This window comes from Microcaecilia unicolor, chromosome 5 (genome assembly GCF_901765095.1).
Source record: "Microcaecilia unicolor chromosome 5, aMicUni1.1, whole genome shotgun sequence".
NCBI lineage: Eukaryota > Metazoa > Chordata > Amphibia > Gymnophiona > Siphonopidae > Microcaecilia > Microcaecilia unicolor.
Window position 1 is genome coordinate 169622994 of NC_044035.1, and position 27459 is coordinate 169650452.

At 42.8% G+C, this 27459-nt stretch overlaps 1 protein-coding gene across 1 annotated transcript in view; it reads left to right on the forward strand.

Annotated features, from left to right (window-relative positions):
- The window catches only part of CCDC113 (coiled-coil domain containing 113), a 184857-nt gene that overhangs the window by 135101 nt on the left and 22297 nt on the right, over nt 1–27459 (forward strand). The window contains exon 7 of the mRNA XM_030205001.1: nt 14910–15065. Within this exon, the coding sequence (XP_030060861.1) occupies nt 14910–15065 (156 nt within the window). The remainder of the gene's footprint in view (nt 1–14909; nt 15066–27459) is intronic.

The following is a 27459-nucleotide window of genomic DNA, read 5'->3' on the forward strand; positions in this document are numbered from 1 at the left end:
TGAATATTCTTAACTGCTGTCCGTCCTCTCACAAATCCCACCTGAGCCCCATCCACCAGTCTATTTGCTAAGATCTTTGCATATAATTTAACATCAACATTAAGGAGGGAAATAGGCCTATAGAAGCCTAGGTCTTCTAAATTTTCCCCTCTTTAGGTATCACAACTATCTGGGCCAATTTGAAAGTCTCTGGAATGGTCTGCTCCGTCACCATTGAATTGAACAAAGTCAATAACGGCACCTTAACCCGTTCAGAAAACTGTTTGTAGAATTCTGTGTGATATCCATCCAGACCCGGCGTTTTATGAGAAGCGCTCTGCTGCAGAGTTAACCTAAGGTCTCCTTCCGTAAATGGCTTATTCAAAACACTCAACTGCTGGGAAGAAAGCCTGGGCACCACTAGATTATCTAAATACAAGTCACTGTCTAACCCATCCTCATCTGGAGTTGCATATAGAGTCTCATAGAACTGGCGAAAACGATCAGCTCTCTCTCTATCCAAATGTAGCATTTTACCATCCAAGGCCTTCACCTGAAGAATCCGAGAGAACCCGCCCTTCCTCCTGACCATACGGGCCATCAATTGCCCAGCTTTATTACCATAGCAAAATAATTGAAATTTGTAATATAATTGGGACTTAACTGCCCTTTGATGTAGCAATTCATTCAACTCCTTTTGAGCCACCAACAAAGCCTCTCTTTGCGCATCACTGGGAGAACCTCCATACTTAATTCTATGGCTCCTAACCATTTTCTCCAGACGAAGAATTTCTTTATCCCTAAGCTTCCGGCTCTTACTCGATAAGAGATAATATCTTCCTGCAGCACAGCTTTTGCCGTTTCCCAAAAAAGAGCAGGCTGCTGTTGATGAATACCATTATGAAATTCATAATCATTCCATCGCTCGGACAAATAAGCCTGGAACTTGTGATCTCCTACCAAATCTAAAGGGTACCTCCAGAAGTGACCTCCCCCTCCACTTGAGGGACAATCTAGCATTAACCAAATGAGGGCATGGTCTGACACCGCTTAAGGGCCAATTTCCGCCTGAGAGACCCAAGAAAAAAGGGGACCCGAGACCAAAAGATAGTCTATACGAGATTGAGAAGCACGGGCTCTAGAAAGATGAGTAAAATCTCTTTCCGAAGAGTGCAGGACACGCCATACATCCACTAAATCTAGAGCATTGCAGAGCAGCGACAAGGCCCCATGACACCCCCCCCCCCTTGGAACTCCCCACACCAGAGCCCAACCTATCAACAGAAGGGTCAAACACCAAATTAAAATCTCCCCCAAGAATTATATTTCCACCACTAAAAGGGGTCAATTTAGCAATCAGCCCTTGAAAAAAGTCCTTATCAAAGACATTTGGGGCCATATACATTACAAAGCACTAGGGAGCGACCCGCTATCTCCACCAATGTCAAGATATATCTGTCCTCCGGACCTACTACCGTAGATTTGATCAGAATCTGCATCCCCTTCCGGAAGAGAATCATCACTCCCGCTTTGCGACCTACTGCAGGGGCTTCTACCAAAGAACCAACCCATCCTCTTTTGAATTTAGCATGTTCCCCCGAAGATAAATGTGTTTCCTGTATAAATGATATATCTGCTTTATGTCTCTGCAAAGCCTACAACACCTTGGTTCTTTTTATAGGGGAGGAAATCCCCCTTCATTCCAAGAAACTATCTTAAGTGATCCCAGAGATCCAAAAATCACACACAGTCGTTACAAAAAATTGCTGCCCAAAAAACAAGGAGGGACACCTCCCCCTCCGCCCACCAGATGCCTCTAAAAGCACTCTAGTTACCCTCACAAAACAAACCCAAAAGTACCTCACACACACATCCCACAACTTCAGCCAACAAACCCCCCTCTCCCCTTCCCACCCGCCTACCCCATCACCTTAGAATTCCCCACATACCTTCCACAAAGTGAGAACACGCGAACTCCATCCCCCGACCCACACGCAAAAAAAAAATGTTTAAAGGGGGCTACTTTCAATGTAGTCTTCTCTGCCCCACAGAGCAACCACCTCTGCAGCAAGAAGCAAAGCAGGTTCCTCTACTGGGATAAATAACTCAGGATTGCCTCACAGATGAGCATCGTGCGTACAAAATCCACAGCCCAATGACTCGCACCCAGCTCTAGTAAAGAGTATGTGTAAAACATTGAAAGTCCCATCCGAGTGGGCCCACAAAATAAAAGTAAACAAACTAGCGTGTGGGTAGATATTCAGTAGGGGGCTCCAGGAGCTCAACTCAGTGAGAACCTCTTTCTAGCCAAACATCACGTGATCTGGCCAGCTAAGTTTAAAACGTCCGAAAAAACCCTAGATATTCAGTGCTGGTCACCGGAAATGGCCCAGCATTGAATATCCAGCTCAGTGCCGATCGCAGGACTTAGCTAGCCAGCCTCCCTCCCATGGACTGAATATCAACTGGATTGTGGCTAGAAATCTGTTCGATAGCTCCAAGGTGACTAACGTTTAACACAACTGAGGACTGCCAAACACTTGTTAAGAAGCCAGTAGTTAATTGGAGATCCTTTGGAAGACAGCCTCAAAGAGTATGGACCAGTGTAGTTCATTTGAGCTTGGCTTTAAATGGAATTGTCAAGTAGCCAATCTGAAGAGGATTTAATCTGTCTTCCCAGGTATAATAAACATGCAATTCAGGTAGTTGTTGCTTACCCAAGTAAAGATTTAAAGAGCAGAAATAGTCAGTTTAACTGGCTGCAGAATTTAATGGGAAGCCTGTGTGGTTCTTTCAACACTGGTGTTATCTTTTGGCTAAGGTTAATTCCCTTCAAGAATCTAGCTGTAGCATTTTGGAGCCATTGTTATCTCTTGATATATTTATCTGCAAAACCTATCCAAAGAAGAATAATACTAGCAAGGGCGGGAATGTCTACTTATAGCTTTAACAGGTGGATCCTTTAGAGATGGAAAAAAATGGAAGTACCATCGTAATTTTAGATTCACTAAAAGCACTGTCAATGGAGTACAGTCTTTAAAGTCTTACTTATGGCATATGAATTTAGAATCCTAATTATTAAAACAAATCAGACTGCCTCCTTCAAAAGGATCGATGTGAATTCCGTTTGTTATTGGTTCACAATGAGGAGTGCAAGAAGCATCTTATTAGCTTGGCATATGATGCTTTTGAAATGACATCAAAAGTCTCTACAATAGCCATAGATGAATACAGATTCTCCTAGCTGGTGGCGACATACTGGAAGGGCTCACTGATATGCTTTCTACTGGAGGGAAGCTCTTTGGAGGTTGTGGAAGTCTTCAAAGATCGTGATACAGTGGTTTAAGCCAGGGCTCGACAAATCCCAGCTGTCAGATTACTCTCTGGTGCCCGGTATTACCTTGTTGTTCTTGAAAAGGACCCATTTGCTTAAAGAAGGCAACCATAGCACACTGACCCCACACTGCCCAGAACAGGACGGACCCAGGCCAGAGTTATTAGATTTAGTAGGGTGCAGTATTGCCACTAGACAGTTGTTACGGTGATAGTGGAAGGTGTGGGCAGAAAAAGAGTGCACTTGTGCAGTAGCGGCTTATACCATCTTCCTGAGTCTTGCCCATGATTAGGGGTTGGATCCTTCCCTGTTTACTCTGTCCGGCTGCTTGTCCTAGCCCAGGTGCTATGCAGGTCCTCCTGGCAGGAACTTTCTGTTCTCTGCACTGCACAGTTTTTTGTTTTATTTTTTTAAATTTGCAAGGGGTCCTTTATTGAGTACAACAAGAAAGCAAACAAACACAGTGAACAATATATCCATTAAATGAAGCAAACGAACAGTAAATTTTTACATAATACATTGCATAATAATACCAATACTACAGCTTATGAGAACTCAAACAGGCTAGTTAAAGACATATTGTCAAGGAGCACTAGCAATCTCTCCTTTTTGATAAACTTTTGTTTAAGAGGGGAAAAAGAAAGGAAAGAGGGAAAAAAACAAGTCAAAACCAGCTGTGTCCTGCACAACAACACAAGAAGCACCTGTGTATGACTATCCCAGACAAAGGAGTAAAAATGAATAAAACCACTAAATAAGTCAACATATGTTGTCCTTGAGTGGACCCTAGACTTGTTCTCACTTACTCAAGGATTTATTCCTTGTAGTAATCACCTGCTTCCTTCCAGGCTATAACCAGCACCAATTTGGCTGCCCTCAGACAATGTCAGACCAGAGATATTTTGGAAATAGTAAAGTCCAGGATAGCTCTATTAAGTAAAAATGTCCTTGCATTCCAGGGGATGTGGATCCCCATGACACATTGAATTTGAAACTGAATGCTCTTCCAAAATACTTTAGCCTTAGGACAGGGCCATCAGATGTGCCCCAGTATGCCTTTAACACCACATAGCTTCCAGCGCATAAGGGAAACAGGGACTTCCGGTTGGGGAATGGAGTAGCGAGACGGAAGGTGAAGCTGCTCCGGGACACTAATTAATCTGCGCTCGCAAACAGCGTCCTTAACCACAGCAAGACGATCAACTACAGAAATAAAAACATCCAGTACAGAAATCTGGCCGAAAACGGAGGGTCTGCGGCGATGGCGGTGAAAACGGGACGGAAAGAGCCCAAAGAGCGAGCGCGCCCAGGAGACAGCAAAATGGCGGAGAAAGGAGCCCCTGACTCACCCTCGCCCAGCTCACTGTGGGCCGCCGAAATTACAGAAGAAGTGAAGGCGGCGGTGGAGCAAACAGTAGGGCAGAAACTACAACTGATCCTGGACAAGCTGGACGGGATGGAGGAGAGGCAGGCTACGTTGGTCACGGAGCTCCACGAGGCGCAGCAGCGACTGGGACAGGCGGAGGAGGAGATTCAGAAGGTGGTGGAGGAGCGCCCGAAAATAATCGGCAGACTGGAAGAAGTGGAGTCGCGGCTGGAGGATCTAGAAAACCGCTCGAGGCGGAACAACCTGAGGCTGGTTGGATTGCCGGAAAGTGTGCCTGAACGGAATCTAGGCACGTTCCTTGAAAAATGGCTGCCGGAAGCGGTGGAGAAGCAAGACCTCGTTGGTAATTTCAAAATTGAGAGAGCACACAGATTGGGGCCCCGGAGAGAAAATATAGACAGGCCACGGGTAGAAATACTAAAGATCTTGAACTATGCACATAAAACAGAGATTTTACAAAGCCTAAGAGCCGGGAAACAGCTGCAGTATCAAGGCAAGAAAGTTTTATGTTTCCAGGACTATTCACTGAAGGTCTCTGCAGCAAGAAGAGAGTTCGGGCCCATCTGTACTAAGCTGTTTGGTCTCAAATACAAATTTAGCCTCCTTTACCCAGCGCGACTGAAGGTGATAAACAATGGACAAGTGGTGTACTTTGACAAAGTGAGGGAGGCTGAAGAATATGTTGACAAGTTAACAAGAGCAGGGAGCAGAGAACAAGGAGAGAACAATGGCTGAAAGAAACAGATCCAGCAGAGCCAGACGGATTGGTGTTGAATTCATACTAATAGAAGGCTGGAGAAGGTTACAAGATGGATATTGCACATGTTGGTGCTGGTTTGAAGTTGAGTCTCATATGAGTTTTCAGTTAATGATAAAATTTGAAAATGTGATAAGGACATCCAAAGGGCCGGAGCCCTTAGCGCAGTAAGAGAGTGTCCTATTCCTGGGGACACGGAAGTCGTAATGCCTAAGGGCATGTTTAGGGTAAAGTATGTAAGAGGGGTTAAAGAGGGGGTGGGGGGGGGGGGAGAGGGGGAGGGAGGGAAGGGTAGGTATAAGGGGAATGGACAAGGGGGGGATAGAAGGGTGGGACGAATGTGGATGAATGAGATGCATGAGTGTTGGGAACGGATGAGGAGCGGCAGAAATGGGGAGTATGAGAAGGAATGCTGGGAGGAATGCTCGGGAGGTGGAGGCTGGGACATCTCTCGGGTGGTTAAAAGTTGGAAGCGGAAGGTGGAAGGTCAAACTACTACTGAGAAGTGTCAGAAATAAAGATTGTGACATGGAATGTTGGGGGTATACATTCCCCAATAAAGAGACAAAAAATCTTAAAAGTCTTAAATGACCAGAAAACAACAATAGCCTTCTTACAAGAAACACACTTAACGCGAGAAGAGCACGAAAAGTTGAAGCGCTGGTGGGTGGGTGAAATTATGGAGTCCCCAGCAGTAGATGGGAAAGGTGGGGTGATAATCCTGATACGCAAGGGATTGCATGTGAAAGTTAAGAAACTAATCAAGGATGAGAGAGGGCGATATGTCCTGGTGGCCCTAGAAATAGAGAGGCAGCCTTTATTGCTATGTAACATATACGCGCCTAATAACTTTGAGAAGTCATTTTATAGACAACTCTTGCGTAGAGTGAAGGATATGGGAGAGGGTCCTATCATACTGGGGGGAGACTTCAATGAGGTAAGAGAGCCAAGATTAGACAGATCTAATCCGACGGGACGAGAGCTGTCCAGGAGCCAGAGGGGCCTGGGGATGCTGGAAGAGGCCCTGGAGATAGTAGATTTATGGAGAACCCTAAATCCGTTAGAACGAGATTACACTCACTTTTCCAGAGCCCACTCCACGCTATCACGCATTGACTACATACTGATCGCACGGGAGCTGTTAACACAAGTTATGGGGACCAGGATTGGGCCAATAGTGGTTTCTGACCATGCTTGGGTCTCAGTGGACTTGAGGTTGGAAAGAGAGTCACAGGGAACCTTCTCATGGCGATTTCCTGCTTACCTGTATAGAGATAGTAAATTTCAGTCGCAACTACTGCATAGGTGGGCACAATATCAGAAGGAGAATGAAGTACATAGGGAAGATCCAGTGCTCTTCTGGGAAGCCGCAAAAGCGGTCCTCCGAGGGGAAATAATAGCCTATAACAGTTTCCAGAGGAAGGCGCGGAGGCGAGAGGTGCTAAGGTGGGAACAGAAGGTGGTATCTTTGAGGAGACAATATGGCCATAGTCAGACGTTAGAAATGCGGGCCCAGTTATTAGAGGCGCAGCAAACCCTTAATGAGTTATTACAACAACAGGCCCAGAAATCAGCAGTGTTTTATAAATATCAGCTGTATAAATTTGCTAATAAGGGAGGGAAATTCTTGGCGAAATTAATAAATAAGCAGGTGGGCTCCAGGAAAGTAATCTCATTGGTAAATAGGCAAAAAGAATTGAAACATAAAGATAACGAAATAGCAGAGATCTTTAAGCACTTTTATGAAGAGTTATATAAACCACAAACCGAGATAGTGAAGCCTAGTGCAGCATATCTTGGGAGTGTTGATGTGCCAAAAGTGCATACTGCTGATCTAAAGATTTTGAATGCTGCAATAACAGTAGATGAAGTAGATTGGGTATTAAAGCAAAGCCCACTTGGTAAGGCACCAGGCCCTGATGGGCTCGGTAATGAATTTTACAAAATACTCCGACCGGAAATTGGACAAATAATTTCGGAGGTATTTAATTTGGTGATTGCGCGTAGACAAATGCCCAGCCACTTAAATCAGGCTAATATAACAGTCATTCTGAAACCGGGCAAGCAAGCACACCTGCCAGAGTCTTACAGGCCTATATCTCTGCTGAACGCAGAAACAAAATTCATAGCAAAGATATTGGCGAATCGACTGGCTTGGTTTTTGCCGGATTTGCTGGAGAAATCACAAGTGGGCTTTGTGAAAGGCCGGAAAGTAGTTAAAAATCTGAGAAGGATAATTGGGGCATTGGAGAGAGTGAAGAGTGAGGGCACGCGGGCCATGTTAATTAGCTTTGATGCCGAAAAGGCCTTTGACAGAGTGGACTGGGGCTTCATGTTTGCGACGTTAAAGGCTTATGGCATAAAGGGGTTCTTTGTACAGGCAAACTTCTGTTCGTGTTGACTCTGGACCCATTACTGCGGGAAATAGGAAGCAATGTAGATATCAAGGGAGTACGAATTCAAGATCAGGAATTCAAAACTGCAGCCTTTGCAGATGATTTGCTGGTGTTGCTTACTGAGCCCCGGAGGTCACTGGAACGGTTGATGGAGAGCCTTCAGGAATATGGAGACTTCTCGGGGTTCAAGTTGAACCTAGAGAAGTCGGAGGCCCTAGCACGAGGGAATAGGATAAGAGATATGGAGTCAGACAAAGTTACGCCAAGCAAATACGGCATTTAAATACTTGGGGATCAATATGCCAATGGACCCAACACAACTGCATAAAACCAATGTCCCAGGCTTGCTTAGAGAAACTAAGACACAACTGGAAAAATGGATGTCTTTACCGCTGTCATTAATGGGCAGAGTACACTTGTATCGAATGATTATGTTCCCAAAATGGCTGTATGTACTACAGATTCTACCAATTAAACTGTTGATTAAAGATCTGAGGGTTTTGCAGAGGCACGTAGCACAGTTTTGCTGGGCGGGGAAAAAACCAAAAATGAGGTGGCGTCATGTATATGGGACGCAGGTTGGAGGCGGGTTGGGCATGCCTGATATGAAGGACTATAATCATGCTTGTTTGATAAGGCATGTGAAAGACTGGGTCTTGGGCACATCCACATATACCGATATGAAGTGGGAACAAGCGTATTTTAGACCATGGTCCCTGAACTGTTTATTGCACTCGGAGGGGAGGGGGTTGCCACCTCTGGTGAAAAATAGTGTGTTGCTGCGGCCTTTGAGACAAATCTGGAGGGTGTTACTGGGCCATTGGGGACAAGATCCGGAGACTAGTGTGCTATTGTCAATAACCGGCAATGCAGAGTTCCCAGCAGGAAGAGAAAACCGAGTTTTTAGGGACCTGGAGAGACAGGGGGTGACACTGTTGGAGAATTTCCTCCAGGCAGATGGATCACTGCTGTCCTATGAAGAATTCGAAAGGAGATGTGCGGGAGGTCCGCTGACCAGGCTGGCTTATTTACAGTTGGCACATTACCATAGGGGATTACCCCGGTCTGCACTCACATTGGAGTTTGGGGGGAAAGTTCGGGACTTCCTAAGAGGGGATGCAGTGGGGCAAACTTCCATATCTTGGTTTCATAAAGCACTGGGAGAATTCAAACCTAAAAGGGATACTGGTGAAGTAGTGAGGAGATGGGAGCAAGAGGTGGGGGGGCACAATAGCAGAAGGGAAGGTGATGGCTGCGCTCAAAGGGTTAACAGGGGTAGTACATAGTGCGGAATTGCAGGAGTGCCATTTTCGATCAATACATAGGGCATATTTCTCGGGCAAGCAAGCATGGCATGCAGGGGTGGAGGGGGCAGATATATTCCAAAAGTGCGGAGTGGGCATGCCCTCATTGGCACATGGGATGTGGCAGTGTCGACCCATTTGGAGGTTCTAGACGGCTCTCGCTCGGTTTGTTTCAGGGACTTTGGGATTTAGGGTACAACTCACATTTGAACGGATAATGTTTAGTTTATCATTGGTGTGGGCGGCAGGGACGAGGGAAGAGAAGTTATTCCTAAGTAAATCCTGCATTCTGGGGAAAAAATGCATATTGAATCACTGGCTGATGGACATACCGCCCTCATACTGGTATTGGAGGAATAAACTGCGTGCGCTTATGCTCTGGGAGGCAAAAGGTGCTCGATATACGCCAAAACGGAGGCAACAATTTATTAAAACATGGAAAGCATATTTAAATGTTATAGCTCCTAAAGTTAGAAGCCAGGTATTGAATGAATTGGGATGACTGTGGAATGAATGGGGGGGGGGGAGGGTAATATTCAAGGGGTACGGTGGGGGGGGGGGGGGGGGAGAGATTGCGATGGGCTACCAAAAGGAATATTATAATGTAGAGATAATAAGAACTCAAAGTGTGGTCTCACGATCTCTTATACGAGGCCAAGGGAGAGAGGGAGGGCAGGCGGAGATATAGAACAAACTGTTAGCAGAGCTTCATATCAGCAGGTACCTGTGGGCTGCCCATTTCCCCCTATTGGCCATAACTCTTACTATCACGAAGGTACTGCGGGGAAGCGCGGGAGGAATAGAGGGAGGATAGGGATAGGGTAAGGGGATACAACGGTTTAAAAGTTTGAAGGTTGTACTTATCATTCGGCAATTGCTGGGTTTGTATAGATATGCCTACTGTTATAACATGCAATGTTGGAAATGTTTGTCTTGATTATCTGTAAATCAATCGGCTGAGAAACGATCGGATCCTACGGGAACTTTCCAAGTTCAGACTCCTGGAGGAAAGTAGCAGTAAAGCCGATTCGATATGAGTGGGGGGTATAACGAGGGGGGAATTAGTTGGGGGATAGGGATAAATGGTATATATATATGGAAAGTATTGATGATGACTGTATGCACATGACTGTGATTGATATATCTGATGTGACTATTTTGCTGCTTGTCAAGGTGTTTGTTTTATTAGAATGTCATCAATAAAAAATTGTTGAAACTTAAAGGGAAACAGCTAGAAACCATTGATTGAGCCTTTCTGGGGTCAGATACCATCGATAAGCAGTCTTAGCATGGTTTTCTTGAACATTAGTAGACGTAACTAATATAGGTAGAACCGATTCCATCTGGACCTAGTCCAAGGCTTCAAAGCTAGTGCCAAGATCTAGCTCCCATATTTCTATGAGAAAGGTCAAGTGGGTCCAGGTCCTACAGATATTTATATAAAACTGCAACAAGATGTTTCGTTGATTGAAAATCCTCACAAAGCTCCTCTAATGTCTCCAGAGCAAGTAACTAATCTGAGTATAAGCAAAATAATGTGTTAGGAATCTGATATGTTTGGACAAGAGAGTCAATGTTGTCAAGGTGGGACTCATCAAACAGTTGACGCCATCTAGTCAGCCCACATCTCTCCCAGCACTTAAAACAGGAGAAGTCATCTTAGGTTGAAACAATAGATTATCACAGATAGGTGTAAATTTGGAAAGCTGAAATCAAGTGTCTTACTTGATTTCTATCTGTTCATCCTAATTACATCCTCATGACTGAATATTATATCTTGTCCTGATATCATTATGTTATGTTATGTTGATCTTTCAATCCACTTCCAATCAATATGATTTACTTATGCACTCTTATTTGTAATAATTGTAAAATTATTATTCCGTTAATATGATTGCTATGATATTCTATGTACCCATCTGTATCTATATTCTGAAATTCTTATCCTATAATATGTACATGTTGCTATAACATTTTGTAATCCACATTGAGCCTGCAAATGGGTGGGAAAATGTGGGATACAAGTGCAGCAAATAAATAAATAGTGTCATAGACTTTCAGAGTAAGTAGAATGGTCTAGTAGTAACTCAAAGAGCAATACCTCCTGGGAAACCACTGCAAGTGCTGCAAACTAACTGGTCCAAACAGCTCCTGTTCAATAGCTACCCAGAGCTTATAAGGATGGTTTTTAAACTATTCAATGGCAGATCATGCCTGGGCTGCATTGTAATAAAGAATACAATTTGGAACACCCAGTCTGCTTTGCTTCCTGTCTTGAGAAAATCTAGGCTTGTAATCATTCCAAATAGATTTAAATATATGTTTATGGTGGGATATAATAAAGGGCTGGATTTTATATAAGGCACGGCGAGTAGTACTTGTTAAATTGTGTGTGCGGCCAATTTACACGCGCTATTCAATTGAGTAACAAGTCAATTAGTCATGATAATTGGCCAATAACCAATTATCACTAATTTACAATAATTCGAATTTACATACACTTTTTAGGCATGTTCTAAAAAGAGGTGTGCGTAAATTCCAACGCACATATATGAAAATGGGGCGTGGCCATGGGAGGAATGTAGGCCTGTTAGGGGCATCAATCAAATTTTCATGAGTTGTTATAGAATTTGGGGGAACGTGTACATTTAGGTGCGGGTATATACACCAGGTTTTCAGTGGCATAAATAGCCATGCTTAAATGTACGCATGTTCCCCCAGCCTATGCACTTGCGCTATTCTGTAAACTGTGTCTTACTGTAGACGTGATTTATAGAATAGCGCTATGCGTGTTATTCCAGTGCGCCTACATTTTAGACCCATATACAGAATCCGGCCCAAAATGTCTAGGGACTACAGAGAGGACCTGGAAAAGGTAGAGGACTCTAGGTAGCACATTCATTTTATTGCACAGCTCTTTGTGAGTTTGAGCCATTTCAGTGCAAGAACTCCAGCACTGGTCTCCGTATCTCACATCTTGGAAGACAAGAGCCAAAGTTCTGCATCCACAGCTCAAACTCATAACCAGCCATGGTTTGCAGGGAAATGAAAATTCCTGTTCACCGACGGCAGTTGAGCAGACCTGGCCAGAGGGGGAAATGAGGGGGAGCTGCCTGCCTGCAAGGAGTCTTCGGCGTCGTCGCTTCTTCCATGCAGCCACTGCAGGACTTCTTCTACCTAGGGAAGGATTTAGTTGGCTGTATGGGTGAGGGGGCAGTGGTAGACTCTAGGAGGGGGTGGCTGAGTGGCTTCTCGTTTCCTGGTTGATGAGGACTACCTGGAGGGGTGGATGTAGTTAGTTACGGGAGGTAGGGACCTGGGGAGGGGGGTGGCTGATAGGTTTTCTGGTTGGTGAGTGCTAGATGTGAGGGTGGTGGCTGTTTGGAGGAGGCAGATGGTGGGATGGAAAAGAGAGTGACTGGGTAATGTCAGGGTGGGGAAATGAGAGAGATGGTAATGACAATGGGGAAATGAGAGAGAGACTTGGTAATGACGATGGGAAAATGAGAGAGAGAAAGAGAGAGGATAGTGACATGGTGGGTAAATGAGAGAGAGAGGACTAGTGACAGGGTGGGGAAATGAGAGAGAGACTGGGTAATGACAGGGTGGGGAAATGAGAGAGAGACTGGGTGATAACAGGGTGGGGAAAGGGAAATGAGAGAGAGAGACTGGGTACTGATAGGGTGGGGAAATGAGAGAGAGAAAGACTGGATGACAGGGTGGGGAAAGGGAAATGAGAGAGTGGGTGAAGACAGGGTGGGAAATGAGAGAGAGAAAAAAAAGAGAGATTGGATGACGACAGGGTAGGGAAAGACGAGAGAGACTGAATAATGATAGGGGAAAGAGAGAGTGAATCCTGGAACAAGTGAGAGATTCCTGCTGCTGCACTGGTGAGTATTAGTGGGGGAAAATTGTGTTCAAACTTAGGTAGAAATGGGGTTGAAGAGGTAATTAGTGAATCTATATAAATAATTCCCACCTCTGAACCTCTGAAGCTCACTCCGTGCCACTGAAGCAAGCCCCCCTGAAGCCCCCCCCCCCGTAGTGTTCGTTGGATGCCCCCCCACCCCGACATAATTCGCAACTCCAACGTTCTGAAGCTCACTCCGTGGTTTCAGTGCAGGGACCAGGGTTCGTGGGGTTCGTCGTGGTGTAGATTTCTATCTCTGGCCATCTGTCTCAGCCCCGCCCTCGTGTCACAATGTCATGACGTCGAGGGCGGGCCCCGCCCCCGTGTCACAACGTTGTGACGTCGTGGGCGGGCCAGGTAAGCAGACTACATGAGAATCACTGGTGCCGGATGGACTACGCTTCAGGGCTGCCAAAACGCCGGACTGGGAGGTGGGGAGGGGGAGGGAGTGGGGCCCCCGGCCCCCCTGGAACTGCGAGGGAGAGAAGGAAGGAAGGAAAACCTTGCTAGCGCCCATTTCATTTGTGTCTGAAACGGGCCTTTTCTTCCTAGTTTTATAATATTACTCTGCTTGTCCAAGAAAAGCAGTTTATAGTTCAATAGTTAGAGTCATTGTTTAAAGCAGTTAGAGCCTAGAAGAACAGTTATTAAAATCACAGTTTAGTGTTTGAATTTTAAAAAAGAAACAGTGCTTAGCAGAGCAGTTATTAAGTAACTATTTAGTGTTTGAATTTTAGGGAAAACAGCAGTTAGTACCTAGCGGAATTAAAAGCACTGTTTAGTGTTTGAGGTAAAAAAAAAAAAATCACTGTTTAGTGTTTGTGTTTTTATCTAGCCCAGTCTTAAACTTTGTTTTACAGGGCTTTTCATCTAATTTGGTGTACAGAAGTTTTAATTAGGCCAACTACTTTAGCTAGTAATTACCTCTTAGAAATACAGGGGTCAATATGCAGCCCACCGTGATCAACATTTATTAAAACTGACCACCGCAGGCAAACTTAGCCCCACATATTCAGTGCTGAGTCCTGCACTTATTTACAGACTATCACTTAGCTGGAATTCTTTTCATTTATGTGCATATTTGCATACATATGTGTGGCGCTATAGAAATGCTAAATAGTAGTAGTAGTAGTATATACCTATAGTCTAAAGATATATGTGCATTGTTCTAAAGATGTATGTGCATAATTTAGTCATAATTGTAAGCACATACTTCCCCAAATGTTAGATGCTGATTCTCTTGCTCCCCCAAAGGACTCATAACTACACTATCCTCACTATGTCCCTGTATAAACAAACTGTGTTATCACCCATGGCAGTTTGTTTCCATTACTCTTTGCTGCATCTGCCTGTTGAATGCTGTTGTCTTTTTTCACTGTAAGTCATGTTGACTGCTCTTTATTACTTTGTAAGCCAATACTAAGCTTATTGCCAGTGTACTCTGTTATACTGTTAGTCATATTGACTGCCCTTTGTTCATTTGTAAGTTACATGAGCCAAACTTGTTTTGGAAAATGTGGGATATAAGACCAAAATAAATGGAAAAAAAATGAAATGATTACCCCCTAAATGGCTGCTTAAATACAATTTATTATTTTCCAGTTTTCCTATTTCTTCCCCCCCCCCCTTTTTTTTCTTACCTCAGTTCAAAATTTCCGAGAAGTTTACCTCTACTTAAGACTTAAATTTTAAGTGAAAAAAGCATTCATAGCACTTGCCCAAAATATAGTAAGGCTGACTCTAACCCATTATTGTTAGTTACTCACTTAAAGAGCACTACACATAAATTACGCTTTTTTTTTCTGCCGAATATTCTCCTTCTGTTCAATTTTTCACCTAAAGGAACGAGCCAAAGCCGAGAGTCTGAACAAGAAGTTGCAGAAACAGCTATCAGATTACCGAGTACCACATGTTTTTGAGTATGTGAATGAGAAGATAGACCATGGAGACCTGGAGAAGAGCATTAAGATCTGGGAGAGAAAAGTTGAAATAGCAGAGGTAAGGCAGGATCTGTGCTCAGAGCTGGGCAAACACGTGACTTGATTGTTTATATTCAGTGCTTAGTAGGGTCTCAGTAAAGATATTGGATGGCAGAAATGAAGAGCCAGGACAATCTTACAATATCATATCTGTAAGAAGAATGAAATAAAACTAGAGGGCTGATCCTGGAGATCTCATCTAGCATACCGTAATAGAATAATTCTAGCATAGGCAAGATTACAACATGAGAATGCTGCAAAAGATCACTCTGACAGCATTACCTTCAAGTTACACAGGTATCCAACACCTAGGCTCCTACTATTGGGGATGGTGCAGCAATATTGCAGTTTTAATCACATGGAGCAGGTAAGTTCTGTGGAGCTGCAAGATTGAAACAGCAGTATTGATGTGCCATGCCCAATGGTTGAAACACAAGCAGCGGACTCCTGCACACTAACGTATGACAGATACAAATCAAGGTAAGGTATACACAAAAGTAGCCGATATGAGTTTATCTTGTTGGGCAGACTGGATGGACCGTGCAGGTCTTTTCTACCGTCATCTACTATGTATGTATGTTACCTAAACCTTCACTTCCAAGATGCAAGGGACTGAAGTATAAATCAGCATATGCATCCAATTTCTCCTACATATACACACAGCTCTGGAACACATTACCAAAAGAGTTAAAAACCACGAGCAACCACCTAAATTTTCGAAAAAAAACCTAAAGACTTGCCTTTTCAGAAAGGCATACCCCACATAACCAACATAAACACCGAACTATGTAACACAACAATTAACTAAGTAACGACAATACTCAATCCCTCACCGAACAATCCCACCCTCGCAACCCACATGGAGCGATTCGTCCCAGATCTTTAAATGGTACTATCCACTTTGTATTTGTTCACACTGGAGTCTGTAACAACCTCTCCAGAACTATGTAAGCCACATTGAGCCTATAAATAGGTGGGAAAATGTGGGATACAAATGTAACAAATAATAATAAAATAATAGAAGGAACCTTGCCCTCTGGACATTTGTTAATTACCAGCATACCTAAATATGTAATCATCAAGTTCCACAAAATTAAACATAAAACATTTTGGGGTAAAGTTTCAAATATTTAGGGACCTAGGTACTCTTAACATGTGGTATGCATGCTATATCTGGTTACAGAAGATGGTAGTGTGTACATGCACACAAATTAAGAAACAACAGATGCTAATTAGGTTTACAGGCACATACAAATAGCATGGTATGCTTACGTTCACATACCAAGAACTAAAAATTAACACCTGACTTGGACCAGGTATAAAGGAAGCAAATTTTTCAGTCCTTCGGTGCATCTTCACAGGACCTACAAGCGCTTTTTCTTAGGGAAAGCTCCCTGTGGAGTTTGCATTTGAAAATGCTCTGGTATGGTTCCCTGCAGGTACAAAATAAAATCATCATATGTACTTTTTCTCCATGAGTAAAAGTGCACACAGGGCTACTGGATGCTTCCACTAAATGAGCTCATTCAATTTGCATACATATCTATGTGTATAGCAGACAATTCCAAAACTGCATAGAGCAAATTTAATAAGAAACTTGAATGATATAAAATTGCTCCAAATCTAAGGGTTTCAATGAGCCTTTGAACATATCATTTATAGTTAATATAAGTAGCCTCATAAGCCCAGGGTACCTTTTTATTAGGACAAATCTGACTAGCTCTCATCATAGGCTACCCCCACCTGCCCGACACCACAGAGAAAAACTCTCCTATCAATATTTCACATGAGAGAAAAGTCTGCAGTATCTAGGTTAATGGGTAAACAATCCAAATTTTTTGGATTAATAGTTCAAGTGCTCATCAAATCCTCAAAACTTTAAATGACCACTGAAACTCTACATATGGTCTATAAAGATAAGAAGACAAAAAATGTACTTCAATATCAAATCACATCAATGGCATCCAGGTTGAAAAATATATATATGTGTACTTAGCTTTTCCATCCATGGCCTCTAAACTCAGTAACTATATATTCTTTCTTGAATCAATCCTTGGTTGTCGTCTTATCATGTCATATCGCTGTCAATCCTTATAAAAACAATCGCCATTTTGTATTTTGTGTTCGCACTGATAAGAAGAGGAAATTTGTCTTCCTTTCTGATTTTTTCTCCTGAGGAAGCAGCGAAACAGTGGGAGTCCTATTTCTGTCGAGAAATAAGAGAGATTGGATTGACAGCGATATGACATGATAAGACGACAACCAAGGATTGATTCAAGAAAGAATATATAGTTACTGAGTTTAGAGGCCATGGATGGCGAAGCTAAGTACACATATATATATTTTTCAATCTGGATGCCATTGATGTGATTTGATTTTTTTTTTAAGTAAATTTTTTGTCTTCTTATCTTTATAGACCATATGTAGAGTTTCAGTGGTCATTTAAAGTTTGAGGATTGATGAGCACTTGAACTATTAATCCATAAAATTTGGATTGTTTACCCATTAACCTAGATACTGCAGGCTTTTCTCTCATGTAAATATTAATAAGAGAGTTTTTCTCTGTGGTGTCGGGCAGGCGGGGTAGCCTATGATGAGAGCTAGTCAGAGGTGTCCTAATAAAAAGGTACCCTGGGCTTATGAGGCTACTTATTATTAACTATAAATTATATGTTCAAAGGCTCATTGAAACCCTTAGATTTGGAGCAATTTTATATCATTCAAGTTTCTTATACATATCTATGTCAGATATCCAACAAGTACAATAAACAGTATTATAAATAGCTAGTTCATTATTTTGATAAGCACAGGAGGAACAGAGTGGTGACCAAGTGCTGATAATCCGATCTGTGTACCCCTGTGTATTGGGTTTAGGCTCCCCTGGGACATTCTGTCACCTCGTTTCCTCTAGTACCCTGATCATAGCCATAAGCTTTTTATATACTGCCCCAACTGGCTCACAAAATAATAATTAATAAATTATATTACAGATCAATGAAGTCCATTGATCGTTATTAAATTCTGGGTTTTTGCCAGGTTCTTGGGGCCTGGATTGGCCGCTGTCGGAGACAGAGTGCTGGGCTTGATGGACCACGCTGGTCTTTTCCCAGCGTGGCAGTGCTTATGTACTTATGACAAATTAGCTCTAACATGCAGCACATAAGATTCTCATTAATTAGTTGTAATATTTTTGAAAAAGCCAGACCTTCAAGTTTCGTCGGAATTTTAGGTAACTTTGCTGTAATCTAAGTTCAGTAGATAATGAATTCCAAGATAAAATCGCTGTGAACAATTTTTTACTAGATGACCTAAACTTCAAAGAAGACTGCGAAAGGATTTCTTTTGAGTGTAACTAAAGAGATCAAGTACTCAGGAAAATTTCCATTAATAATTTTGTGAACCAAACACAAGTTTTTAATTCTATCCTGGCAGTTTTAGGAAGCCAGTGTAAAGATTTGAGCAACAGTGTTATCCTGTCAGATATATAGAGCAAAATTCTAGCAGCTGTGTTTGCAACATCTGGATCCTAGCAAAAACCAAAGCATGAGTTATGTTTGCAATCATCCAAAGAAAAAAAGAACGAATTTAACAGTTGTAGCTGAGAGAAACAAGATTAGAAACTGAGGGTTCCCTTTTACTAAGCGGCGGTAAGCCCAACATGGGCTTACTGCTCGCTATACAGAAAGTGCCGCTGGGCTACCGCAGCAGCTCGGTGGTACTTTCCACCTCTAGCGTGTCGTCATTTCTGGGCTACAAGTGTACCCAATGGTAATTACTGCCCGGTTACTGCCAGGTTAATGCGGGAGCCCTTACCACACCTCAAAGAGTGGTAGTAAGGGCTTACCCCAGAAATGGCCGCATGGCAAGTGCTTTACTTGCTGCACGGCCATTTCCTGCAGGAAGGCAAGACTTCCCTTTTACCAGTGCAGTAAAAGGGGGCCTCGGCGCAGCTTGGTAAAAGGGGCCCTGAGGATTGTCTCAGTACCTTTTTTAAATAAACCAATATGCCAGCAAACTGAATAAATCAGTCTTCTCCTGGGTTGCTTTTCCTTATGTCATGCATATTACCTCAAGAGATCATCTTTTGCAGCAGTGCTTGAGTGTTAGTTAAGTACCTATCAAAGGCTTTGCAAGAAGTTTCTGAAGTGGTACTACTCAAGCAGAATCCCTTTCAGCGAGTCCATCCTAAGGCTGCACCTTTCTATTGTCCACTGGCTTTGGCATCGTTGACATGCACCATATTTTCATTGTGTGAGAGGCAATAGCAAAGCACTCTCTGATCTTCAGTAGCTCTAGGCAACGTTCAGTGTATAAAAAGTTTTTTTCAAAATATTTGACCCATTTCTGGTGTGACCACAGTTTTTCAAACTTTCATCATCACTATAAGCTTTCACATATTTCTGCACCAAGCACGTGCCCCCATATCGTGCCTTGCGTTCCGCGTTGAAATCCACGCATATTCTATAATAATGTACTTATCTTAATTGGCTTAAGCTAATCAGCATTGATAATAGCACTTAACAAACAATAATGAGCACTAATTGGCAATAATTGGAACACACATAACTTGCTAAGCGTATTCTGTAATGAACTATGCCTAAATTCTAATGTGCGCAGTTTAAAAGGGGCACGGCTATGGGCGGGGAAATGGGAGTTCTGTAGGCATTCTAAAATTTACGTGCGTAGTTGTAGAATATGGCCCAGTGCACAAAATTCTACATGCAGGGATTTACACCATGTTTTTGTTGGTAAAAATGGATGCATATAGTTTTAGGCACTGGGATATCAATTAAGCATATTCTATATAGAGTGGAGGAGTAGCCTAGTGGTTAGTGCAGCGGACTTTGATCCTGGGGAACTGGGTTCGATTCCTACTGCAGCTATTTGTGACCTTGGGCAATGTAACTTAGGGGCCCTTTTACCAAGCTGCAGTAAAAGGTCCCTGCACTGGCAGCGGGGGCCATTTTACTGTGCTCCAGGACCCTTTTTACCGCAGTAGGTAAAAAGCCGCCAGCACACATGGCCATATGGTAAGAGAACTCTTACCACATGGCCATGTGACAGGGAGCCCTTACCACCACTCATTGAGGTGGGCCGGCAGTAGTCCCACAAGAGCAAGTGGAAAGGGCTCCTGCAGTAACCTGATGGTATTACTGCTGGGTTAGTGCTGCGGTTAAAATTTACAAAAATTTTTGTTGCGCCAGAAATGTGCGTGCTCGAAGCGGAACTACCACCGGAGGCTGCATTGGTCTGGTGGTAGTTACAGGTTGCCACATGGCAACCCTTTAGTAAAAGGGCCCTAGGCCGGGGAGCTATCAAGACCTGGGAGGGGGTTCTCAAAGTCGCAGCCTGGGGAGAGGGAGAAGGAAGGAGGTAGGCCCGAAGGGGCTTGGAGTGTTCAAGTTTTTAAAAAGTTATGCAGGTTCTGGCCAATATTCAGTGCCAGGATCTACATAGCTATCCAGACTATTAAGCTGTTCTAACTTGACCGGGTTAGCCATGTGGGTCCCGGCAACTGAATATTGTCAGTACCCACATAACCCCTGTCTCCTTCCCGGCGTTGCCCCTTGTACTGCCCCTGAGCTACCCATTTTTTAAATGGCTGGTCAGAAACTGATATTCAGCTGTACTGCCAGGTTAATTGCTGCTGATTATCAGTGGTTGGGCAACCAGGAGAGATTTGAATATCAGGTGGATCGTAATGATACCACTGATCTTCAATCTCTTAAAAATACACCACAATAGGAACTTAAATCCAAAATATTGGGAGTTAGCTCTTTAGTAGCAGAAAATGCTAAGCATGCTTAATAGACTGAAATAGCATGGCTGACTGACAGTTGAAATTTAAAAATGTACACAAATCTTCTCTTTTATTATTAATCTCATAAGCAGTGATATTCCATGCAACACTTTATTATAGTCATTGACACCACTAAAATTAATTGAGCTAACCTTTTGCAGTCTCTCAATATTTACTAACATCTTGCCTTTGTCATTTGCTTTACACAGTACCAATACACTAAAATCTTTTCTGATGGCATCAGCAGAATGTTTAAAGTGAAATCTATAGCCAAATCAAAAAAACTGAAAAATACTGCTCACAGAATCACACTAAAACTTTCTTGCATATTATTATTTTATTGTTAAAAATTATAGACCACTATATCTAGGTTATGTTCACTAAACACGTGCCCTATTGCTCTGTCTAATAAATCATATCATATAATGATTCCACTGATCCTTGATATGTCAAAAAGAATTTAAATGATAAAACTCACCAAAAATAAACTTCTAGATACCAAAAGTTGGTTATGAGCAGGGTAAATGGTGTGGCTCCAGTACTGAGCCATGGTTGATACCCAAAAGTAATTAATTAATATATGTACAAATCTGCTCCTTTCAAAATATACCCACATACCGACAACCTTTGCAAGTTCACATTGGTGCACCAAAACACACCTAAATCTTCTTTTATATCCAGACAAAACCTGTTTTATCTCTCTTTCGTTTTTTTTTTTTTGTTAAGGACTAGGATTGTGAATCATCATGACTCTTCAAGCCCCCCAATCCCCCCCCCCCCAAATATCTCTAACAATAATTTCCACCTGGCCATGACTTTGCATGCCCAGAGGAATTTTAAAAAAGCATAACTTCTTTTTTGAGACACTATGATTGATATTTAAAACCAATAAGACATAATTAAGGGCCTCTTTTTATCAAGCTGTGCTAGCGGTTCCCGCACAGCAATACCGATGGAGCCCATTTGTTGGCATTGCTGCACCAGGAATCGCTAGCCCAACTTGATAAAAAGAGGCCCTAAATCTTTTTCTTATTGAAAAATCTAAGGGGCCATTTTACTAAAGTACAGTAAAAGTTTCAGTTACCACAGAATTTACCACATGGTGGCTGAAACTTTTGCACAATTCCTAGGGGGCATTTTCCTATTTAGGTTCAGCATTAATGTTCCCATTAGTGCACTACCTGCTGGCAGTTAATGCAGAATCACTAACTCCCAGATTCTATATATCTTACCTAAGCCCCTGCTTACTAAGCTACACTAGTGTTTTTAGCACTCTCTAAATGCTAGAGTTGCCCATATGTTCCTATGTGCGACTTAGCGTTTAGCACATGCTAATCATTACTGCTAATGTGCCCTTAGCGCAGCGTAGTAAACAGGGCCCCTAGTGTTCCGTGCGTATTCTATAACAACGCACGTAACTTAATTGGCTTAACAAGCCAGTCAGTGTTGATAACAAGCCTTAATGAGCAATAATGAGCACTAATTGGAAACAATTAGAATTTAAGTGCACAACTTGCTAAGCGTATTCTGTAATGCAGACCTAAATTCTAATGTGCACAGCCAAAAGGGGTGTGGTTATGGGTGGGGAAATGGGCATTTCGTGGGCATTCCAAAATTTATGTGCATTGTTATAGAATATGCCCTTGTGTGCCTAAATCTACGTGCCAGCATTTACACCACGTTTCCCTTGGTGTAAATGGATGCACATAGTTTTAAATGGTGTGGTATCATAGTAACATAGTAGATGAGAGAAAGACCTGTACTGTCCATCCAGTCTGCCCAACAAGATAAAACCATATGTGCTACTTTATGTGTATACCTGACCTTGATTTGTATCTGCCATTTTCAGGGCACAGACCGTAGAAGTCTGCCCAGCACTAGCCCTGCCTCCCAACCACTAGCCCCGCCTCCCACCACCGGTGCTGCCACCCAATCTCCGCTAAGCTTCTGAGGATCCATTTGTTCTGAACAGGATTCCTTTATGTTTATCCCACACATTTTTGAATTCCATTACCATTTTCATCTCCACCACCTCCTGCAGGAGGGCATTCCAAGTATCCATCACTCTCTCCGTGAAAAAATACTTCCTGTCATTTTTCTTGTCTGCCCCCCTTCAACCTCATTTCATGCCCTCTAATTCTACCGCCTTCCCATCTCCGAAAAAGGTTTGTTTGCGGATTAATACCTTTCAAATATTTGAATGTCTGTATCATATCACCCCTGTTTCTCCTTTCCTCCAGAGTATACATGTTCAGGTCAGCAAGTCTCTCCTCATACATCTTGTAATGCAAATCCCATACCCTTTTTGTAGTTTTCTTTGCACCGCTTCAATTCTTTCTACATCCTTAGCAAGATACGGCCTCCAAAACTGAACACAATACTCCAGGTGGGGCCTCACCAACGACTTATACAGGGGTATCAACACCTGCTTTCTTCTGCTGGTCACACCTCTCTCTATACAGCCTAGCAACCTTCTTGCTACGGCCACCGCCTCGTCATACTGTTTCGTTGCCTTCAGATCCTCAGATACTATCACCCCAAGATCCCTCTACTGTCTGTACATATCAGACTCCCTCCGCCTAACACATAAGTCTCCCGTGGATTTCTACTTCCTAAGTGCATCACTTTGCATTTCTTTGCATTGAATTTAATTGCCAAACCTTAGACCATTCTTCTAGCTTCTGCAGATCTTTTTTTCATGTTTTCCACTCCCTCCGGGGTGTCCACTCTGTTACAAATCTTGGTATCATCCGTAAAATGGCAACCTTACCTTCTAACCCTTCGGCAATGTCACTCACAAATATATTGAACAGAATCTGCCCCAGCACCGATCCCTGAGGCACTCCACTACTCACTTTTCCCTCATCCGAATGAATTCCATTAACCACCACCCTCTGGAGTCTGTCCATGAACCTGTTCCTAATCCAGTATCAACTAAGTGTATTCTATATATCGGGCCTAAATATAGGCACCCCTTACAGAATATGCTTAGGTGGAAATTTATTCCATGCAGAGTTTTCAGGTGCCATATATAGAATCTGGTCCTTAGTGCCTCCTATTGAGGAGACAATAATTGGTCTCATGTTAACTGCATATTGGCCAGGGCGCGTGGTAAGTGTGGCCATGCCCTGCTCCCTAGCACAAAAGCACTGAATGCACAGTTTACTACGCTGTAACTGTTAGAATATTGCAAAACCCCTTACCATGGTTATGCAGTAGCAGTTACCGTACAGTAATCTGTGCGTTAAATACTTAACATATTGAGTAGAAGAGCCCCTAAATGTTTTTCTTATTCATGCTGATAATATATTTTAGCAATAATCACATACCTATAAGTTCTTACATAAAATTTAGGAGCTACCCACATTCTAGTACCAACAGGAGCTTCTTTTATTTATCCATATATCTACTTCACCTAAGTACCAAATTTCTTACCTTCACAAAACCAACTGTAATGGAGATGCTAATAAAGAAAAGATTTTGGCATTCTTTCAATTTTTTTTATGGAGGCTTCTGTTTACTTTAAATATTATAAGGAATATAAGTGCATGACAATAAGACTGTGAGGAAGTCTGCTAGACTATTGGATCATCATTAGAGTGAAAAGGGCATTCAACAACAGAGACTAAATAAATTGTTCTGTAGTGGGAAAGATGTAAGGGGAGCTATCTGTGCCAGAAATGGTACTGTAAAGGTGACAATTCAGAGGAGCTAAAGCAAATCTCAGTGAACTTGGAACATGTACTAGGCCAAATCAACAAATTAAAGAATAGCAAGTAACCTGGACTGAATGGTATACACCACAGAGTACTGAAATAACTCAAAATGAAATTGCAGATATACTATTAGGAATCAAATTAGTATCATTCAAATCTGATGATTGGAGGGGTGGCAATGCAATCTCGATTTTTTTTTTTTTTTTAAAGGTTCCGGGGATCCATGAAACTACAGATAAGTAAGCCTGACATCAGTGCTGGGCAAAATGGTAGAAAAGAACAATATTATTGAGCAAGTAGATAGACATAAGTACATAAGCTATGCCATGCTGGTACCGATTTGAAGGTCCATTAAGCCCAGTATGCAGTTTCCAATAGTGGCAAATCTATGTTACAAGTACCTTGCAGGATCCCAAAAGAGTAAAATAGATTTCATGCTCGTCATAGAAATAAGAAGTGTATTTTCCCCAAGTACCTTATTAATGCTTTATAGGCTTTTCTTCCAGGAACTTGTCTAAACCTTTTTTAAGCCCTGCTATGCTAACCACTTTTACCACATTCTATGGCAAGAAATTTCTGAGGCCTATTTATATGTTTAGTGAAGAAATATTTTCTTCAATTTGTTTTAATTGGATTACTTGTAACTTCATTTTGTGCCCTCTAGTTTTTGTAATTTTGGCAAGAGTAAACAAGTGATGCATGTCTACCGTTCCACTTCCCTCATTATTTTACAGACTTCTATCATGTCTCCCTTCAGCCATCTCTTCTCCTAGCTGAAGAGCCCTTACCTCTTTAGCATTTCATCTTAGGGAAGTTGTTCTATCCCCTTGTCATTTTGGTCACCTTTTTTAATTCAGCTATATTTTTCTTGAGATGCAGGGATCATAATTGCACACTATATTTGAGGTGCAGTAGCACCTCTGAGTGATTCAATGACATAATATTCTCTGTTTTATTCTCCATTCCTTTCCAAATGATTCCTACTACTACTACTACTAATAATAATAATCATTTCTATTAGCGTTACTAGACATACACAACGCTGTACACATTATATGCTGGTAGTTTCTCTGTCCCTAGAGGGCTCAGAATCTAAGTTTTTGTACCTGGGGGTATGGAGCGGCGGTAAGCCCAACGCAGGCTTACCACTTGCTCTTTCCGGGACTACCGCTGGCCCAACACAGGATTACCACTTGCTCTTGCGAGACTACCACCGGCCCACCTCAATGGGTGGCAGTAAGGGCTCCCTGTCGCATGCCATGCGGGTAAGAATTCTCTTACCATATGGCCATGTGTGCTGGGGGCTTTTTACCCGATGCAGTAAAAGGGCTCTGGCTCGCAATAAATGGCCCCCCGCTGCCAGCGCATGGCCCTTTTTATCGCAGCTTGGTTAAAAAGGGCCCCTAAGTGACTTGCCCAAGGTCACAAGGAGCTGCAGTGGGAATTGAACCAGGTCGCTAGGATCAAGTCTGCTGCACCATTAGTCCACTTCTTCTTCCTAATGGTCACATTTGCTCTTTTGGCTGCTCCTAAAGTGGAGTCTCACATTATGTAGCTATAGTTTGGGTTGCTTTTCCCTATGTGCATCACTTTGCACTTGCTCACTTTAAATTCATCTGCCATTTGGATGCCTGGTTTCCCAGTATTGTAAGATTCTCTTACAATTGCTCACAATCCTCTTGTAATTTAACTTTGGATAACGTGGAGGGGCATAAATCGAACACAGTTCGAAGGGGAAGGGAAACCGTATTATCGAAACAAGATGGGCGTCCATCTTTTGTTTCGATAATACAGTCGGGGATGCCCAAATCTCAACATTTAGGCCAACCTTAGAGATGGTCGACCCCGGTTTTCGGCGATAATGGAAACCGAGGACGCCCATCTCAGAAACGACCAAATCCAAGCCATTTGGTCGTGGAGGAGCCAGCATTCTTAGTGCACTGTTCCCCCTCACATGCCAGGACACCAACCGGGCACCCTAGGGGAGCACTGCAGTGGACTTCATAAATTGCTCCCAGGTGCATAGCTCCCTAACCTTGGTTGCTGAGCCCCCCAAAACCCACTCCCCACAACTATACAACAGTTTTTGATGAAAAATCTTTAAAAACTATCTCAATCATCCCTGTTGCAAGAGCAACATTACAAATTCCTAATGCGGATGTACATCTCACCGACACAGACTTTCAGGTCACAAAACTTGGGCTCAGCACACTGTCCAAGGTGTCATCAGGCAGCAGCGAATCATATGTTTCAGTCCTATGTGAGAGTTCAGGACTTTTGGAGAAGGATTGTGAACTGTTTGTCAGAAGCCTTGGGTAAAACTGTCCTGCTGAGAGCTGATGTTCAATTGTTTTCCAGTTTTGTTCCACTGGGTACCAGGAAGGATCTAATGCTCTTTTATATAAAGGGTTTCTTTTGACAAGGAAATGTATACTTAAGAACTGGAGACAACAGCACTCACCATCTGTAACTGAATGGAAAAATGAAGTGTATCAGCTAATGAGAAGGGAAAGACTTGATGTGAAACAGGGATCTCCTAGAGCTTGGCAAACTTATGGTCCCTGATATGGACAGACTTCTGCATAGAGCATGAAGCTATCTGTAAAATTTGTGACATTAGAGCACCAGGGTGAGTGGGTTTTGTATAGGGTGGGGGGGGGGGGGGAGAATAACTTCTGGATGGTGGCTAAGACTACCGTGAAGAAACAACAGTGTGATCTTGGGTCTGTATTTCTGTTTCTTGGCAAATGGGGGGGGGGGGGGGGGGGGGGGCACTTGGAGACAAGTGTCCATTCTCGCCACAATACAGACATAAGTTAAGGGTCTGAAGCCTCTGTTTTTCTTGTACTGAGAGAGGAGAGCGACCCAGTTGCATGGGTTCTACAAGATCGAGAGTA